Source organism: Notolabrus celidotus, chromosome 3 (assembly GCF_009762535.1).
Source record: "Notolabrus celidotus isolate fNotCel1 chromosome 3, fNotCel1.pri, whole genome shotgun sequence".
Taxonomy (NCBI): domain Eukaryota; kingdom Metazoa; phylum Chordata; class Actinopteri; order Labriformes; family Labridae; genus Notolabrus; species Notolabrus celidotus.
The window spans coordinates 14,610,350-14,629,570 of record NC_048274.1 but is presented as its reverse complement, the minus strand read 5'-3'; the positions used below and the strand labels follow the sequence as shown (position 1 = coordinate 14,629,570).

Genomic DNA, 19,221 nt, shown 5'->3' with positions numbered 1-19,221 from the left:
CCCCCTGTCCCTTTTCCCCTCTGCCTCAGCACTGGGAGGCTTAAGAGAGGGTCGTACCATATGAGCCACTCCCTTCTGACTCCCACCCCTCCTCCCTCAGCGTGCAATGGTACAATCCTGCTTTGCATAAGTTTCCTCTGAGTGGGTTGTGTGTGGAGGCCAGTACTGAGAATTATTAGTCCCTTTTGAGCGCTTTGGATGTATGTGTAGAGAAGGCTAGTGTGCTGCTGCTGTGTATCTTTATCACTTAAATAGTTCAAGCTAGAATGTATTGCGCATACCCTGTCCCTGGAATGGGCAGTAACTCTTTAATGTATTACTACAACGGGAAATCGGTGAGTACACTCTTTGGGAATGTGTGTATAAGATGGAGAAGAGCTGGAAGAAGTGCGTGTGTGTCCTCTGCCTGTCCATCTTACTGTCTTTATGTCAATAATTTAAGTTTTTCATTCCTGTCAAGATGAAAGCAGTGTGTTTGTTGTTTGTGGATGCATGTGCCTGGAGGCTTCTCTCCCTCTGATTTTCCAAGACATCAGTTCAAGCTGTGTGACTTTACAATCTAGTAACACAAAACAAGTGTCTTAACTTTTACACTTGTGCAACCTCTCACTCCAGCTGTGAACAAACTAGTAATTGTTCTAGCCTCCGTATATGGGAACTGTTCTGCCATATTCAAAACTTTCTCTCACACTCAGAACAAAACTGCGCTGTGGCAAGAAAAAGTTTTTTGCAGCCTTGAATTTATTTTTGCTGGCTGGGTGCTTGAGCTCCGAGACGGGGCTGAAATAATAACAAGTGGGAGTCTGGGAATGATTAAGGAAAAGAGGCTGCCTGTTGAGGTTAGACTTTCCTGTTTGCAGATGGAGCTCCAAGCACCAGTGTTGCTGTTATTCCATCTGTTTTTAATCACATCGGCATTCTTCACACCACAGGGAGCTTAATGTAATTTCTGAACTTCTCTGTAATGACCTCTTTGATTTCTGTTAGTCTGAAAATGTTGTCTGCCCAAGAACTTTTGTGTGTGTGTGTGTGTGTGTGTGTGTGTGTGTGTGTGTGTGTGTGTGTGTGTGTGTGTGTGTGTGTGTGTGTGTGATTGTGTGTGTGTGATTGTGTGTGTGTGTTGCACTTGGACTTGGTGAGGTTTTGCTAAGGTATTGATTAAAAGACAGGTTGTAGAAAGTTTTAGAAAGAAAATAATAAATCCTCCTCTTTTATAATACTGAATGTCATCATGATAAAAACCCTGTGGGTTTATGAATCTGTGTCAGGATGTAGTTTTGAAAAGGCTAAATGAGCTCTGTGGTGCATGTCAGTAATCCTGGAATAATGATCTTGTCATAAGCAAATTACACAGGCAGATTTCCACCTGCCCTTGCATGTGCTGCTTTTGCTATTACATAAAGGGCGCATGAAGGAAAAATAAAGCCTATTTTATGATGCTGTATTCAAAAGGTCAGGCTTTTCAAGCTTGTGTTTTAACTTTTGTTAAAACCCGGTTTCCTCTTTGTTCCCCCCGCTCAGAAAAAGGCTTTGATCTTTTTTTATATTAAGTATTAACAGGCTTGTGTTACAGTTGGTGATGGGGAGAAAATTGATCACATGTGGACAGAACGGGCAAACTTTATGATCAAAAGCACTTGTTAAACCAGCACCAACTTTCCCCCTTGTTTTCATGTTAAGAATAAAAACATTTGTTGCATCTATTCGATCCACATTAATTCGTTCTAATGCAGAGCTGCATAGCAGGCTCACCATCTGGAGCACTGGGAGAATTCACAGTGGGCCATTGGCTTGTGAGCTGGTGGCACAGAACCAATACAGATGGAGCAACTCACTGATCTTTCTTCCGTCTCCCATTAGTGAAAAAGGAGAAAATCAAGTGAAAGCCCTGCAGTGATTGTTCGCTCTATTTTTCCTTCTTGTTTTAATTTACAAAAAACATCCCCTCTGCAGGTTAGATGTCATAAAATAGATCAGAAAAATTTTCAAACTCAATAAAGAGACAACATGTTGTCAATAACATGCCTGTTGATGTTGTTGTTTTTTCTGCAACAGGTTATACCACACTTTGTAGGGGTCAGCACTCATCGCCAGAAGCTTATCCTTACATCCCCTAAATGTGCACATGTGCTGCACATGCACTGAAGCATGCATGCTGGTGCATCACAGAGTTAGAGTAGGGGGGAGTGTGGTTGCATGTGCGTTGAATATCATATACTGAATGTGTACGTTGCACATGTTGCGAGTACATAATGAGGTTACATTGATGCCAAAACCACATTTTTGTGGTATTAACGACTGGAATGTGTTATTCTGCTGTGTGGTGGATCTATTTTTAGAGAGTCTGGGTCCCAGTCGGCTGCTCTGTTGTCAGAATGTGCTCTGAGATGGAAGATGTTTCTGATTCTCTTTAGAAGTAGATAAAAACAAACATGCTGCGTCTTCAATCTATCGTTTTTGATGTGAGACAAACAAAGTCATGTTTCAAAGGTTTATTTATGTGCTTTGATTTTGTTTGGTTGAATATTGTAAGCTGGCAGATGTGATTGATGTCAGAGGCAGTATGATAGATTTTGATGTTATGACCTATTCTGTCTCTGCTCTGTTTTCCACCTCTGGTTGATGGTCTACTTGTTGTTTCAGTTATATGTGAATACATTGAACAGGTTTGAAATGAAATGTAATAATGTAATAGCACAAGCTCCATGTGGTAGTGTAAGTGTCATTGTTTCATTCATGTATCATTTTTATTTTTCAAAGTTAACAAAAAAGGTGAAATATTCCTTTTACACTTCCAGCATCTTTCTTACAGCTTCACCAACATGACACTTACTTCAACAAACAATCATTCAGTGACAGTTGGTCTCTTTAAAACACTAGACTGTATTTCTCGTCTTTTCATGATAATACTCATCTTTGTATTTTTCACCAAACATTGGCAAGTATCATGCACAAATGTTGATTAACACCCCTCCAGGCAGGCAGAGCGAGGCAGTAGTTTGAGGAGGCATTGTGCGTGTTGGCACGCTGAGTCCTGTAAGTGTGTAAAATTTGAACTTAGTTCAGAATTACACAGAGGGTGGTGTGATTTTCATTTATGACATTCAGCACAAAGAAAGGACACCAGATTGAGACTGTCTTCAGACTCTTTCTCTCTCTGCCTCAGATCTATATGCCTGATTTTTCCTTAGTTATATTTTTGATTTGCTTGTTACACTCTTGTTACATGTGAATCTACAGCTTGTGTTTTAACATGAAATTTAGATTGGTTTGCCATAATCTTTAAAGGCAGGTACCACACGTTTGCAGACATGCAGGCTGTATGAACTTCTCAGCTGAGGTAGCAGAACCAGTGACTCTTCACAGCATCTCTTCTCTATAATCGAGGAATTATTCCTTGAAGATCTAAACATGTTTCTCTCATCACTGACTGCTTTCATGTCTTCCTTGCTTATCGTTGCTGTCTCTCTTGGCCAGGTCACCCTTGTGGAAGAGGTCTTGATCTCAATGGGTCTTTTATCTGGTTAAATACAGGTTAAATAAAAATAGATCAAATAAAATCATTCACATCAGTAGGTTTTATTCCCCTGCCTCTGCATGTTCCTCAAAAAAGAGCAATCTGGATGCAACTCTCTTCTTTATTGTTAAAGATGATTTTTTTGGATTTTTACTATTTGACATTTTTTAGCTTGCTTCAGTTTAGTATATGTGAACCCAGGTGAAAGAAAAGGGAGTTTGCTTTAATAAAAGAAACTGGCTGATCCTCAAACAACTGGTATAGGTCTGTGTTGGTGTGCTGATCCATGTGAGTGAAGGCTTTTAATTAATGGCCTTGTAAAAGGAAACCCAGGCGGGCCCTCTCTTCCATGGGCTGGCGGAATGAGGCACCCAGTGTTTGGGATGGTTTATTAATGCTTTGACTGGTTAGCCCAGGGTAAAAAGGGACAATTAGCATTATCCGCTGCCATATGCTGCCCATTGAGGGCCTGACAGAGGCCAAAGACAAAAGCTGGAGCTAACCTGAGATCTCTATGGAACTACTATCAACCCCGGTCACATGTGTAAGCCAGAGGACCCATGAGAGCCCCACCCCTCTCGGAGACTTTAATTACACTCCCAGACAACAACACGCTGGAGTCCAGCTCACTCAGCAAAGCCCAACAGCTCAGGGACTCATTTTAGCTGCGTCTTTGATATTATGTTCACGTGTGTGTTGTGTGTGCGAGCAAGTTATTGGAATTTATTACGATATTTTTGTTGCACATTTTTCTTCAGCACTCTTCTATAAATCAACTAAAGCATATTAACAACCTTTGTGGTAATGAACACATCTGTAAGCATTAGAAAGAAGTCTTTGAGGAATATTACACCTGTGTTGTGAATCTTCATAATCAGGACACATGCTGCAAACGTGCAGGTGGATTGATGCCGGCAGGTCTGGCTCTGATTAGAGTTACATGACTGTGGGGTCATTCAGGCTGGTCTGTGGGAGGGAGAATTTGTTCAAACCTTCTCTCTCTTCTTCATCTGGAGTGGATGAAGTCAGAGACCACATCACTGGTGTTTGGCCTCCGGTCCCTTTGATCCTCCCGCCTAACTTGGCACACACACAGCTGTACAACAGCATGCCCATTGTGCCTCTGCTTTCACTGTGCCACCACCAGCCTGCAGGTAGAAAAATAAAGAAGGCGAAGCCGGCTGTTTTTGGTGCCACTTATTTGGTTCCTGCTTCGCTGGGAACGCTGTAATTTGCCAGGCATTTAGTCTGCGCATGTAAGCGGGTGTCATTATACTTCCATTAGAGGTTGGGTTGATCTGAAATGCAAATACCCCTGATAATCCACTCCTCCCTTCATGAGCTTGATTGCTCACTAGTCATTAAAGTGTGTGCATGCTTGCGGTTTTAGGGCCATATCCGTGCACGTAGGATCACATACTTTTATGTGCCCAAATTCTTAACAGTGATTGTACTATGCAACTGTGTTCAAAAATGATTACCTCACAAGAAAGCTGACAGTTTTTTTTATCTCATCTGGAACACTTGTGCTCTCCCTGCAGGTGTACGCACCATCTCCGAACACAGAAGACTTCAACAGAGATTCCCCCTCGTACTCCTCTCCTAAACCCTCCAGCAGTATGTTTGCAAGCACTTTCTTTGGTAAGTTCAAAAGCAGGTGTCAGAGTTAGCCTGATTTGCTGCTATCTTTCTTGTTTATGAACGTCAATGAAGAGTCTTTGATTTGGACTTCAAGCAGACATGAGAAGAAAGTGGAAGACACCACTCAGGTGTCCAGGAAACTGTTGTGTATTTTTCCTTTTATGTAACACTTTTAGAGAAAAGGATTCCTCACAGATTGAGAACACAATCAGTGTATTGATGATTAACCCTCCTGTTATGTTGCGGGTCAAACTGACCCTTTTTAAAGTCTATTTTAGGTAATATGTGCCTTCCAAACAAGCTAAATGCAGCATAGAAATCTGGGCAGCATGTGACAGAAGAAGAGTCATGTTAATTTATCAACATCATTTCATAAAAATTAAAAAATTAAAAAATTTAAAATACTTAAAATAACTTTCCTAACCATTAAAGGTGAAAATGCCCAAAAATATAACTTTATTTAAAGTGTAAATGAAATACCTGTGACCCATGTGCTTTATTATCACATCTTAAGTTAATAGTTGGACTGTAAATAGTGACAAGTGCACAGAAGAGTAAGTCTGAGTCTGTTATGAATTAAATATATCTGTTGGTTATGCTTGACCCCAAGAAATGTCAGCCCTCTCCTCGAGGCTCAATCTTGTTCATGTGATAACTTTCTAATTCATTAGTCTTACAACATTCATGGCAGGTTTTTACTGATGTTCCCTGACATATTTAATTTTGTGTATCTCTGTATTTATTTCTTTGACTGACTCCAAGAAGTTGGCAACTTTGCTGACTTGAGCTTTTGGCTTCCTCAGCTGTTTTCAGGACGAGGATCATGTTTCATTCCATAGAGCAAAAGTAAAAGAGCGCTCCTTGGATGACCTCAAGTTTTAAGCTCACTGTTGCTGCTCCTGTCTACTCCTCAGAGTTAATGCTATACACAACAACACGCTAAAATGATTTGTGTCTTGTCTTTAGATGGTACCCACAGTTCATCTGACCCCTGGAACTCGTCCAGTGGGATCAGCCAGCCCGGCTATGGGGGAATGCTCGCAGGATCTTCATCTCACATGTCACAGTCAGGAAACTACACCAGCCTGCACGCACACGACCGTTTGGTAAGCAGCTTGTAAATAACTCTGTTATGCATCACAAATACATCAGAGATCTCATTTGTATCGTAAAGCACATAGAGCATGTAAATTGTTTTTCCGTACTCGACCTACTCTGCATCGCTCCCTCAGTATGAGAGGGTGTGTGTGTTAAATTGTGGTCTGGTTATTATCAGTGGAGACCCTGCTGACCCTCTTTATGTCACTGTTTGATCTGCTCCGGCCTGCTTCAGCTGGCTGGGCATCACAGGGAGCCTGCAGATGCTGCCTGCCTTGTCTTTATTTCTGTCCCTCCCCCCTGTAACTTTTGCTTCTTCACAGCTCTGGAGGACACAGAATTCAGCGAATAAATCAACTCTTTCTTTTTCCTTCTCCCTCACACATTAGTGACTAAAAATAGAGCCTTTCTTTGTCTTATTTTCCAGAATTACCCCGCACATTCAGTCTCTCCAGATATCAATGCCAGTCTTCCTCCCATGTCCAGCTTCCACCGGAGCAATACCAACACTTCACCATTCGTCACCGCAGCGCACACTTCATCTGCCAACGCAGCCGATGGGGTCATGGGTACGTTGTTGTGTTAACAGTTCAGCTACCTGCTCAGAATGACTAATTCAATGGTCCTGATGTAATCATTGCTGTTTATCCATTCCGTAAAAGCATTAAGTCAGACGGTTTGACAGCAGCATTGTGCACAGTGATCGCTCTTAATGTGTCTGAAGTCGTCTCTATAAAACCTCCCTCTGTGTGTTTTCTTAGCTGCTGCAAATCGAGGGAACACAACTGGAAGCTCACAGACTGGAGACGCACTGGGCAAGGCTTTAGCCTCGGTGAGTTACACACCCATATTTCATGAGGATCATATTGCACTGTGAATCCCTGATGAAAAGATGTTATGCACTGTACTTCATGGTTAAGTCATAATAAAGAATCTTGGTTTGATGTTATTACTGATGCAGTGTTGACTCAGAACACAGTAATCATAAAAACTCATATTCCTGGTTTGCTATTGATCATCTATGTGGAGCTTTGTCTTGACTTCTCACCACCTAACTCACTTTGTTTTGCTTTATAAACCTTCATAAGTTACTAACCTCCCATACTATATATTGAAAACTGTAAAGCCATGCATCTGAAGTTCTAGGACAGAGGCTAATCTAGGGTTTGGTCTCAATGAGATGCTGTTTACACACACTGGGATTCTTCTAAATAGAATTATAACCAGGATGGTCGCACATACATAAACACACGCTAACAACTGAACAGAGATCCCAGCCTTGCCCTGAAGTCTGCTCTCCTGTCAGGATGTTAGACTTAGGTCTAACTTGGTGTGCGTTCAGACCCTGCAGTCATTTTGATCCCTCCACAGAATAAAATAATGGCTCGTTTTTTCCTCTAAAGAAGGTGACCTCTGTAATCATGCAGGGAATTAAGTGCTATACTGACTGCTGATTAAAAAAGCCCAGAGGACATGTTAGTAGTTGTTTTTGGCCTAAGCCTGGATAAATGTGGGCTTAAACTAAGAGTATTCAAGAAAGAGAATTGTACATTGAAAATAGTCCTAAAGCCTGTGGATTACACTTCACATCAGAGAAGCAGTGCAGATATCAGTGACGTCCTGTAATGTATCGTCAGTTTGCTGTTGCTCACAGAGGTTCATTATGAAAGGAAACATGCCTGTCTTGGTAAAACAGCCAGACTGTTTGACCTCAGTGAAATGTTCTGATGCTCTGGTGAATTAATAAGACATTAAAGGTGACATATTATGCAAAATAGACTTTTTAATGGTTCTCTACCTGAAATATGTGTCCCAGGCATGTCTACAAACCCCCGAGAATGAAAAAAATCCATTCTGCCCCTGTTCTGATTTCTCCACCTTTCTGTAAATGTGTGTGAAACGAGCCGTTTCAGACTTCCGTGTTTTTGTTACGTCACAACAATATCCGGTCTGTCACTGAGTCGGAGCTCAGAGCTTGTTCAGCCCATAGACTGTATAAAATGCAACTCAACTTCTCCTCCATTTTTCATTACCTGCACAAATGTGTTCTAATAAGGAGCTTAGGAGGGAGGCATGCTAGTTGTAGGCTGTCTTAATAAACACAAAGGTCGGTTTTACTCCCCACGTCTGCAGATTTGAAGATCTAGTGGATGATTTCATGGAAAAGTGCTAGTTAGCATAGCCACATAGCTACATGTTAGTAGCTTTGTACCAAGACACACGTCGACATACTGACAAATAAAACAACAAGAAACACAAAATCTGTGACCAATCGTTCAGAAAGGTCCTGCTGCCTTTCTGGCAGAGGTCGGTTTTACTCCCCACGTCTGCAGATTTGAAGATCTAGTGGATGATTTTTATTTATCATGGAAAAGTGCTAGCGCTAGTTAGCATAGCCACATAGCTACATGTTAGTAGCTTTGTACCAAGACACACGTCGACATACTGACAAATAAAACAACAAGAAACACAAAATCTGTGACCAATCGTTCAAAAAGGTCCTGCTGCAGGCGCCTCTCCATCAGGCTCAGATTCAGAGGGTTGAAGTAGCGCGGTCTGTGAGCAGCCTTGTATATTCAGCCAACATGTTAACATAAGATCAACGTGCTGGAGAGCCAGGCCACATCCACTTCCGGAGAGGGCGTTCTGAGGAGGTCTGAAGAAGAGTGTTTTTCAGGCATGCCAAAATCTGATTTCAAAGTGTTTTATTGAGCATAAACTTTAAAGACATGTTTTGGGGACCTCTTAGACCAATATATATTGATGAAAAAAACGTAATATGTCACCTAAAATAGAGAAACTAAATTTAAAACCATACCATAAAATGGTCCAAAGGATCACAAAGGGAAGAGACTGGTTTCAAAATATGAATGAGGGGTGCCGTTGGCCTAGCGGTCTAAGTGTGCCCCATATACAGAGGCCATAGCCCTCATTGCAGAGGTCGCAGGTTCGATTCCAACCTCAACCATTTGCTGCACATCTTCCCACACTCTCTCTTCCCCACATTTCAGAATCAGAATCAGAATCAGAATCAGCTTTATTCGCCAAGTATGCTTGAACACACAAGGAATTTGACTTTGGTAAACTGTGCTCTCTTTGTACAAGGCATAAGAATAGGAATAAGAATAAGAACTACAATAAAAAATAAAATGAAAATATAATAACAATAACCTTAGCTATAAATACAAAGAAACAACAAATAGCTTGACTAATATGTACAGGCTAAAATAATATGATAAAGTGCAGTGGTGAGTTGCAGAGGTAGTTTTACATTATAAAATAGAAGTTAAATAATAATAATAATAATAATATTTCCTGTCTCTCTCCAACTGTCCTGTCCATTAGAGGCGAAAATGTACAATATATATATATATATATATATATATATAAGACTGAAAAACAAAGCTTGGACACTCAGACTTCTGATTTAATCTAAGAGGGTGATCTTCACATGAAATGAAAATTTCATTTCATGGAAGAAGAAAAATATAATATTTCCTGTGGTATTTTATAATTACTTGTTTTACATTCTGCTTTATTATAAGCTGTTTTGAATCTGAAGTCTGGACTTAACAATTTTTCTAATTTCTCCTTAAAACACAGAATCATAGACTTAAGATGTACATCAGTCTATGCATGTTGGATTTTTGCAAGATGTTTATTTCACCCCAAACAGCTTCAAGTTCACATCCAGCAGGAATATATTTTCGCCAGTGTGAAGGGCAATATGAGAGTTAAGCGATGGTAATAACAAATTAAGCCCTTTATATTTGCAGACTCAGTTGTATTAGCATGACAAAGCTGGAGTGAAATGGACACGGCTGGACTGGGGTGGGGGTGGGTGGATGGAGCGGGGGGCACAGGGGAGTTTAACACGGCTGTGGCTCAACTCCACGGGCCGCCCTTTGTAGAGCTTTTGTTCTCCGCCCTTTTAAATTGGCCGTGCTTATTGGCCCCATGCCGCCTGCGGGAGCGTAACTGATGACGAGGCGGAGCTTCATTTATTCCAGTAAAATGAGCCGTGTTTCACTCTAAATACAGCATTATAAAGAAAGTCATATATTGTCGGGTCAGAAGTCACGCTTATGAACCTCTTTCTTTAGAGGAACAAGAAATATTTGGAGGATTGTTTGGAGTCTTATTAGGCGCAGAATATTAATCCTCCTTACTTTTTTGGACTGAATTGCATGTCTGAGAGTGAAAATGCTGAGCAGAGAGAAACACTGGGCTCCCAGATTGCAGAAAAAGCATGAATAATCATTCCTCCTTTTTCGACAACAGCCCATTCCTCCCCCTCCACACTGTGTGACACACTTCAGCAAAACCTCCATCCTGATACTCCAAGTTGATTGAAAAACTAAAGCCTGGAGATCAAGATTGAATAAGGAGATTATTAATAATGAGTGCATTCTATCATCCCTGCAGAAGTCAAACGCTTTCCTGCAAGCTCAATTTGGTCTTAACTTGGACAAGAAATCTCTGTGGATCTGCAGTGTTTTTTTCTCTGCTAATTAGTCAGCATCTACCAGTAATACCCGGACTTCTCTGAGACAAGTTCCATTATGGCACAATATCCTCGTATTACAGGGAAAAAACAGGGATGTGTATGTGCTTTAATCCAGCATTTGTTTAAACAAATGAAATCCCTGTGGAAGTTTTGAAGAGGTAATCTCTTCATTCCCTTGTGATTGACATGTCATCCCAAACTCAGTGACCTCAGTGTAACCTAGCAGAGGATGCAACATGCAAAAAAAAGCTTTCACTCCGCTTGTCCTCCTGAGAGAGTTTGGAAACGTTGAATATAAACAACAGTTGAACCCCACTAGATTTTGATTAATGGTTCACTGTGGAATATCTTCTGCAGGCTGATGTACAGAGCCCCAAATTTACTGTTTCACCTATCAGGGTTTCCAGGTCAGGTGTTAAAGCCTTAGAAGAGTTTACAGACACTCAAAACCTTTCCCTGATAACTGAAAGATCAAAGTATATATCTTTTTTATATCAGAACATGATCCAATTCACCCCATAAACGATGGAAAACCTGAATCTCAGACTGTAGCTACAGGCCATCTTCAGAGTTTTGAGTTGAGTCCATCCTGTTCAACTAAACCATTAGGTAATCTCTGTCAAATACAGATATTAACAATTCACTTTCTCCAACAAACTGTTGCTTAATTCTTGCTTTTTTCTAGAGCATTACATTTCAAACAAGATAGAAGTTACATAGACTCATATAAAGTTAATTGGTAACAAGTTTAAGGACTTTAAGGTGCCCCTCAGAAAACCACTCTCTGTCTCTTGGTGTTTTTCTTCACCCATATTTGACTGAATTAACGAAGTGGACACATACACAAACATCAAAGTGAATATTGTTTATGCTTCATTTAGTGAAGGCCGTGCTCCGAGCACAGATCACTCTTGCAGCTCATATGTATGCACCGAGCGTTTTAACGACATCCCCGGCAGTAAAACTCACATTGTGGATGATGCGTTGGAAGCTTGAAGATGGTAAAGCTGTATGAAATCCAAAGAAACAGCTGCTGATGGTGCAGTAATGCTGAATCTTATTTTCTGTCTCCAATCTCTTGCAGATTTACTCGCCTGACCACACTAGCAGTAGTTTTCCATCCAACCCGTCGACACCTGTGGGGTCTCCTTCACCTCTGACCGCCACTGCAGGGGCTGCCTCAGCGGGAGCCGTGGTGGCTGCGTCTAGTACCCCGTCTGGAAGGCCAGGTAGAGCACTAGTGTTTGATTTTATTCTCATGCACACCAGCACCAGATATTTACTGTAAAAAAGGGGACAGGCACTGCAGAGAGAGAGAGAGAGAGAGAGAGAGAGAGGGAGAGAGAGTTCTGCATACAGACGTTTTACTATCTGTGAGTGACACACATCAGATTGTATTAGAATTAGGCCTTGACCTGAAATAGCCAAGCTAATTAAAAGGCTTTTGTGAATATGACTTTAATGAATTTAATTACTTTCACTATGTAATGTATTAGTTGGATTAATTAAAGCCTGAGCAGAGTGATGCGAGAACTTTCCTTAAACTTAATTTAATATCCCTTTTAGTGGTGAAAGAGCTCTAATCATTCTCTGCTCGTTCTTCATGCTTTATCTTTGCCTGGCCAGTTAATGCCATTCCTGAATTAAACCATTCAAGGGAAGCTCGGTTCAGTCTTACAGGAAGCTGCACAGCCATGGAAATAACAATTACTATGAGTATTTGAGGTCTAATGAGAATGAACAGTAAGGGAAATAATATTTAGTGTATTTTCTGCTACCATCGACCTCAAGCAAAGAAAAAAGATGATTTGTACCAGAATTTGCAGCTTAGTGTGGTTAACACTTTTGAGTACGAAGTAGTGTCACTCAAAGCATGGAATCAGTGTAGCAAGTTTATAAACTTACACCTGCACCTTGAAACACCTGACTTGCTCTTAAAGTGACCACAACACAGGCTTTAATCTGGAGTCAAAGAGAGCTGCTCCTCACACACTCACTCAGTCTTGGCTCTTGTTTTTTTTCCAGACGCTCTCCGTTCATGCTCATAAATTTAGATCTAGTTGACAGGTGCATTAGCAATGACATTCAGATTTTGACTTCATTTTTAAGTAATGGAAATGAAGTTATAATGATCTGAAGTTCTGGAATAACAGAGCAAAAAAAAAAAAAAAAAGGGCTGTGGCTTTTAGGGCACATAAAGGATTTAAAAAATCTTGTCATGAAAATGTTTGAAGTGGGTTTTGAATTACATTTGCAAAGCTTTTCATGCACATATATTTATATATATATTGAAGAACTGTTATCCAAGTTTTTATTGCTTGGGACAGGGGCTCATGGAATCTGCCCTGCTTTGTAATAAGAAGCAATTTTAGGAAGTAGATTTAGTATTGTATAATCTTTTTTTTCATGTCAGTGAGATTTTGAGGATGAACAAACAGGATAGCCTCTGCATTGTTTTATGTTGTGCAACTGATATAAAGAAGAAAAACCCATCAACAACAAGAGATTCCTGTCTGTTATATACTGGGTTATTAAGAACAGTAAAGAGAGACATGTAGAAGATGAATTCAGACAGTCAGACACGTGACAGAGAAGAGTGAGGGATGGAAAACGAGTGGGTGTGGGGGGCAATCAGGGAAAGCCCACTGTGCTGTTATGGCAGGCAGTTGTGTCATGTGTAGTAATGGAGTGGCGACAGCTGTCTTTACGTGTGCCCCCCTCATCCTCAGCTGTTGCCCTGCCCCATGGACAGCTGTTCCCCCCCTAACACACACACACACACACACACACACACACACACACACACACACACACACACACACACACTCACACACAGTTACACAGAGCGGGCAGCAAAAGGCCTCGTTTATCTGCCAGTGGGTGAAGCAGGGTGGCAGTGACTCAGCTGATGAGGAGTGTTCACTGTCTCACACAGGTAGATCTGCTCTCCTGACCTATTTACACTTCAGCATGTCTCACCTGGATGCATAACAATGTCTTCTATATTTTAGCGTGTTCAGAAGTTCAACATTGATGTATTATATGTTGGTACTCAGTTTTCCTTCATGTTTAATAAGTTGTTGTGCAAAATCTAATGAAGTTTATATTTTGTGTATTTAGTTAACATATATATAAACAGAAACACTCTGCTATGAGTCCACATGGGACTTTATCATGTTGATATCATTGTAGTTATTATTAGATCTTTAAATAGGCTTCAAGAGTTGGAAAAAAAACACAGTTTGAAATTTGCAGAAAATTTGGCTGGCCGTTGAAAATCCATTCATCATCAGGATTACACCAACATACAGCACATTACTCAAGACTAGTTTGTTCAATTAGCCCTCCCTGCTGCTCGAGGGAACCAGAGCCCCCGGCTAATTTTCATAGCGGCAGCCAGCAGAGGCTGTGCAGACTTCCTGTCTCACTCACCTGGAGAGAGATGTAAGCTTTTTCATTTCCTCTTCCAAAGTCACTTTTAATCGTCTCTTAATTAGAGTCTGAATTTTCAAGGCTGTGAGTGTAAAGACACTGCAATGCACAGTGGACTGTTAGACAGTCTGTAGAAATAAACCAATGGAAGACTTAGTTCACAGGTTTAACAGGTGTTCTCCTCAATGACTATTAACAAACGCTAAATGCATTTGGAGCACTGGTCATTTGTTTGGTTTTAAGGACAGTTGGAGAACCCAACTCATTTTCTTCTTGCTCCCATGAAATATTCTTAGTTCTAGTCTGGAGGGATATTTCAGCTCCTGCTTAATCTCAAAACCTTTAATAATTAAGCATTCAGTGACTGGTGGAGGTTTAAGTGTATAATGATTGGATAAAAACCTATGAGCCAATGCAGCGTCTGCAGATTTTTGTATCTCACATTGTTAATATCAAACTCCAGCTCACTTTGCTTGAGCGTTGCCATCGGTGGTGTTACTGGACATGGGCTGTAGCTATCAGGGAGCTCTGCAGTGGACAATTTCTCTCAAGTTTCCCCAGGGCGGTTTCAAAACCCTTCAAGTCTCCATCAGTGGTTGTGCTGCAGTGGACTCCATGCACTACAGTGTAGGCTGGGTTTGGCATCTGTCCATCAGAATAGACACCAAAGGAGCCCTGAGAGCCCTGGACCCAAAAGGCCCACGGTCACCCTATCCTACACAGAACCTGGAAAAGGTTCATTATTGTCAAAGTCTATTAAGGTTGTTTGATTGTGTAATGCGTTGCCTCTTGTTGCCCATGGCAGGCGAGTTTCTTGGAGCGCTGTGCTCCAGTAAAAGTGAAAGAAAGAGATGTTGAACTGAAACTGGAAATGTGATGAGCAGATGTGGATTCCTTTTCCTTCGGCTTTAATTTACAACAGATCGAATCAGCTTGATTTGCTTTCCTGTACTGGTCTGTAGATTAACTTCTTGGCCCAAATAAAAGCACAAAAGCACAACTCTGAGCTCCTTCCATCCAAAGGTAAATAGTGATCGACTCTTCAGAGAGTCTTACGTTTCTTTTTATTTAGACTGCATGATTAAACTGATTGTTTATTTGGAATGAGAAGGAGAAAAGGGATGTGGTTGATTTGACTTTATGGGACAAATTAGAAGAAATAAAACAATGGTACTCAGATGTTTTCAGATGTGAACGGTGTTTAATGGAAGGGGACAGACTTACTTTACTCACTGTAATTAAAAATGTGTTTGAATCTCCAACAACTGCAGATACAGAGATAGTAAACTAAGCACAACAAGCAACCGTAATGCAAGAGTCTGAACTTGATGAAAGCCAGATGTTTGGCGTGTTTTCTTCATCAAACACCCTGATGAGGCCATTTGAAGCATTTCTAGAGACTGAAACGTTTCCAGGAGAAAGGAAGTGTGGAGAAAAGCTAGCACTTGCAATCAGATCGGTCAGTGCACATATTGTTCTCCAGCCTCTTCTAACAATGCTTATTTATGTGCAGATGTTTGGGGTGGAAGTGGGCATTAGATGAAGCTTCCGCCGGCTCATGAGGCAGGATGCAGTCCAGTCATCAGGAAGTGATGCAGTTGAGCCCCTAAAAGATAAAAATAACCTGTATAAACCAACATGAAGCATTAAAATCAGGATGTCAGTGTGTTATGACTGCGTGTATTGTGTTTGTCAGCTAACTTTGAAGCTTTCTGCAGACAGTACGAGCAGGAAAACGCTGTCAGACATGTTGAAACTGAATTAAAGGATTGGCGTTTAGTGACCTCTTCTCTCTCATCAGGTACCAACCAGTGGCCCCGCAACAGTGGACAGAGCCCCTCCTCTCCAACTTATGAGAACTCGCTTCACTCACTGGTAAGTTCCTGGCATGCCTTCACCCTCCAGTGAGCGCAGAGTATGATGTATGCTCACTTTAACACTCAGCTACCATTACAGGGGATTCCTGTCTGACAAATGTTTAGTCGAGGAAGGTGGGGGGGCGGAGGAATAACCAAACTGAACAATACCTGTCCCCTCGGGGCTCGCCATCTGTCCTCTACTTCCGCGGGCCAGATGGGGATGACAGTTGGAGGGGGGGGGTTTAGGTCGCAGAGTTAAAGGGGGCCGCCGATGTGGGCATGGCAGCTGTTTGCTGAACCGCTACTCTAGGATTCCTTCGCTGCCATGAGACCACCGTACAGATCAGCTTCCTCCAGGACACAGCCTGATGCATGTGTTTTACATTTTGTTCTGGGAAGTCCTTTCATTTGATATCAATTAGAAGAAAATAATAACAAGAAGTGCTTGTGTAGAAATGTCAAAATATCAACTTACAGACCGTGGTTTAAGAATAAAGAAGGTTTGTTTCTGTCAGAGGTTTGACACTGACATTGATACATATTTAATCTGTGAATTATACATGAGTTGATCACAGTAAACAGCTACTGTCTCCACAGGTTGCAGCTGGTTTGTCAAATATTTTAAGTGAAACAGACTTTTAAAAATGTATCGAGAGTTTCAGAAACACAATCGCTGCTGATCCACATTTGTTATTTTAAAAAAGCTTTAAAAAACACAGCTTCATTAGGCCACAACCATTGGCAGTCACAATCTTATCAAATGGTTCTGTTCAATCTGGCAACTACATGTTAGATCACCACTTGGCCTTAGTATTTGTCTCCTCTGGCCCCCAAAGATAGAGAGAGAGAGAGGCCACAAGAGGAGCTAACGTTAAGAGGGAATATCAGAAAACCACCAAAATTCAGCTGCTGATTTAACAACATTTAATCCTGTATTTACATGACTTATACATGAACACAGCACTACAGCACATCTGCACATCAGCACATGGCACATCAGCACATCACTGTCATCTATGATATATAGGTTTGAGTGTTCTCTTATCATTACAGCTGAGACTGCAGGAGAGTATGAGACTATAGTAGTTTTTAATGGTGGTAAACAGGTAGACTGAACATTTTCTGAAGTGTGAGGGGAAAAAAAACTGAGCCACTTGTAAAAAGTCATCATCTTTATTTGTTGTGATTTCATTGGATTTTTAAACTATTCTCACGATCCAAAAAACACAAACAGTTGATGATAATAATATTGTGCTAATTTACAATATATATTTTTTACCATCTGTCACACCAAAGCAACCCCTGAGCTTTACTGTAGCGGCAAGGTCGCTTTATTTTCTTTTGGAAACTTCAGTGAGTCTTAGTTTTTGATGCTCGAGAAACATTTTTTAGGTTGTTGGTGAAAAAAAAAAATCACTTTGACATTCATTTCTCACAACATATTCCTGTCAGCTAAGCTGTAAAAAACAGAAAACACTGAGCCCTGAGACTTTTCCAAGGGCTCTGTATTTCTTTCCATTACAGTGTAGATGAACAAATCATTCCTCCAGTGAAGCAGAGTTCAAATGATGACATTTTCTCAGGAAATGTTCAAATGTTTTAATATTACGTTTTCTGTGGTTGAATCAAAAACTTCTCAGGACTTTGGAAAACCCCGTTCATCCTAGAAAAGAGCGATGAGTAACTGTCTCAACCTGAGAACTGAGGATTAGATTACAGTCAAATGACTTATCCTGTTGGTTCATATAATTAGTGAGACACTGATAGAAGTTTACTTTGGCTGTGGAGTCATTTGACTATAAATCTGTAAAGTGGGTGTTTTTAATAACCCACAAGGCATTCCTGTAAAAAAGGCCTTTTACTTCAAATCACTTTGATGTGTTTAAAGGCACATCTTGAAGTTATATTATGGGTGGTTTTATTATACCTTGAAGATTATATTGGACAAAGCAAAATGCAACTTGCACCATCCATGACATTTATCACGACAGGAAAATAGAGACTCAGGAAACTCAGGATCCAGTGTTGTAAAAACGTGTGTGCGTTATGTTTGAAATGACCTCCTGCCTGTGAACATTGTGCCAGACCTCATACAAACTCAAACACGAGGAGAAAAGACCAAGACTGTTTTAATGTGCAAACAAACACTTTCATCCTCAAAAAGTGAATGGTCAGCAGCTTTGTGCTTCTGTCTAAATCCTGCGCTTCTTTTCTCTGTGTGTCTTTACCAAACCAATCTCTATCCTCAGAGTGTTTTTTTCCTGTATTTAAAGATACTGATCTCTTCTCATAATCCTGTCTTATTCTTATTTGAATTTACCAGAAAAACAGAGTTCATCAGCAGTTACATGAGCATCTCCAGGATGCCATGTCTTTCTTAAAGGATGTCTGCGAGGTACTCTTCAGATAGAGCCTTTATTCTTCACATGCTCCATACATCCTTCCTTATTTGATTTTCTCACATGTTCTGCTTGCAGTCCACATTTCTCACAGTGAAATACTTTCATTTTATTGCCCTTTGCCTTTGTTGTCATACAGTCATGTTATGTTGTCTTATAGGCCATTCCAGCTTGCAGTATGAAGTCTAAATTAATAGTTTGGACACTCCATAGATCATTGATTTAAACAGAAATGAAGACATTTGTTGAATTTGACGACTCAAGCTGAAATGGCTCCATTGATCTTGCATTTGAATTGCCTTCTTTATCTTCTGTTTCAGATGAGTTTTGTTTCTTTTTTAAGTCCACTTCATACAATCAGTGTTTTCATTTTTGGTCTTAATGTGCTTATACTAAGCTGCTCTGTCCTTCTCTCCCTCTCTTCTCCCTCTCTCCCTCTAACCCTCCACTCTTCACTCCCTCTGGTCTTCCCAGTCTCGAATGGAGGATCGTCTGGACAGACTGGATGATGCAATCCTTGTTCTGAGGAACCATGCCGTGGGCTCCACCGCCAGTCTGCCCAGCGACTTACACAGTCTGCTGGGTCAGGCGCAAAATGGGCCAATCGCAGCCATTGGAGCAAACTTCCCTGCCTCTGCATTGGTTCCAAGTCGGACAGCAGCGATGGTATGACAACTTTACTTAAATATTAAGAAAAAGTATTGTGGTATTCAGATGAAAACATGTGTTTGGTGTGCTCCTTTATGTTGTTTATAAAACTTCTTAGGC

The 19,221-nt window shown here is 40.8% G+C and overlaps 1 protein-coding gene across 3 annotated transcripts in view; it reads left to right on the top strand.

Moving 5' to 3' along the window:
* tcf12 (transcription factor 12) overlaps positions 1-19,221 on the top strand; it is an 87,087-nt gene that overhangs the window by 60,221 nt on the left and 7,645 nt on the right. For all 3 annotated transcript variants that reach the window (XM_034680737.1, XM_034680735.1, XM_034680736.1), the window contains exons 9-15: positions 5,059-5,158; positions 6,125-6,264; positions 6,684-6,825; positions 7,018-7,088; positions 11,848-11,992; positions 15,997-16,070; positions 18,928-19,119. In XM_034680737.1, coding sequence (XP_034536628.1) covers positions 5,059-5,158; positions 6,125-6,264; positions 6,684-6,825; positions 7,018-7,088; positions 11,848-11,992; positions 15,997-16,070; positions 18,928-19,119 — 864 coding nt within the window. The remainder of the gene's footprint in view (positions 1-5,058; positions 5,159-6,124; positions 6,265-6,683; positions 6,826-7,017; positions 7,089-11,847; positions 11,993-15,996; positions 16,071-18,927; positions 19,120-19,221) is intronic.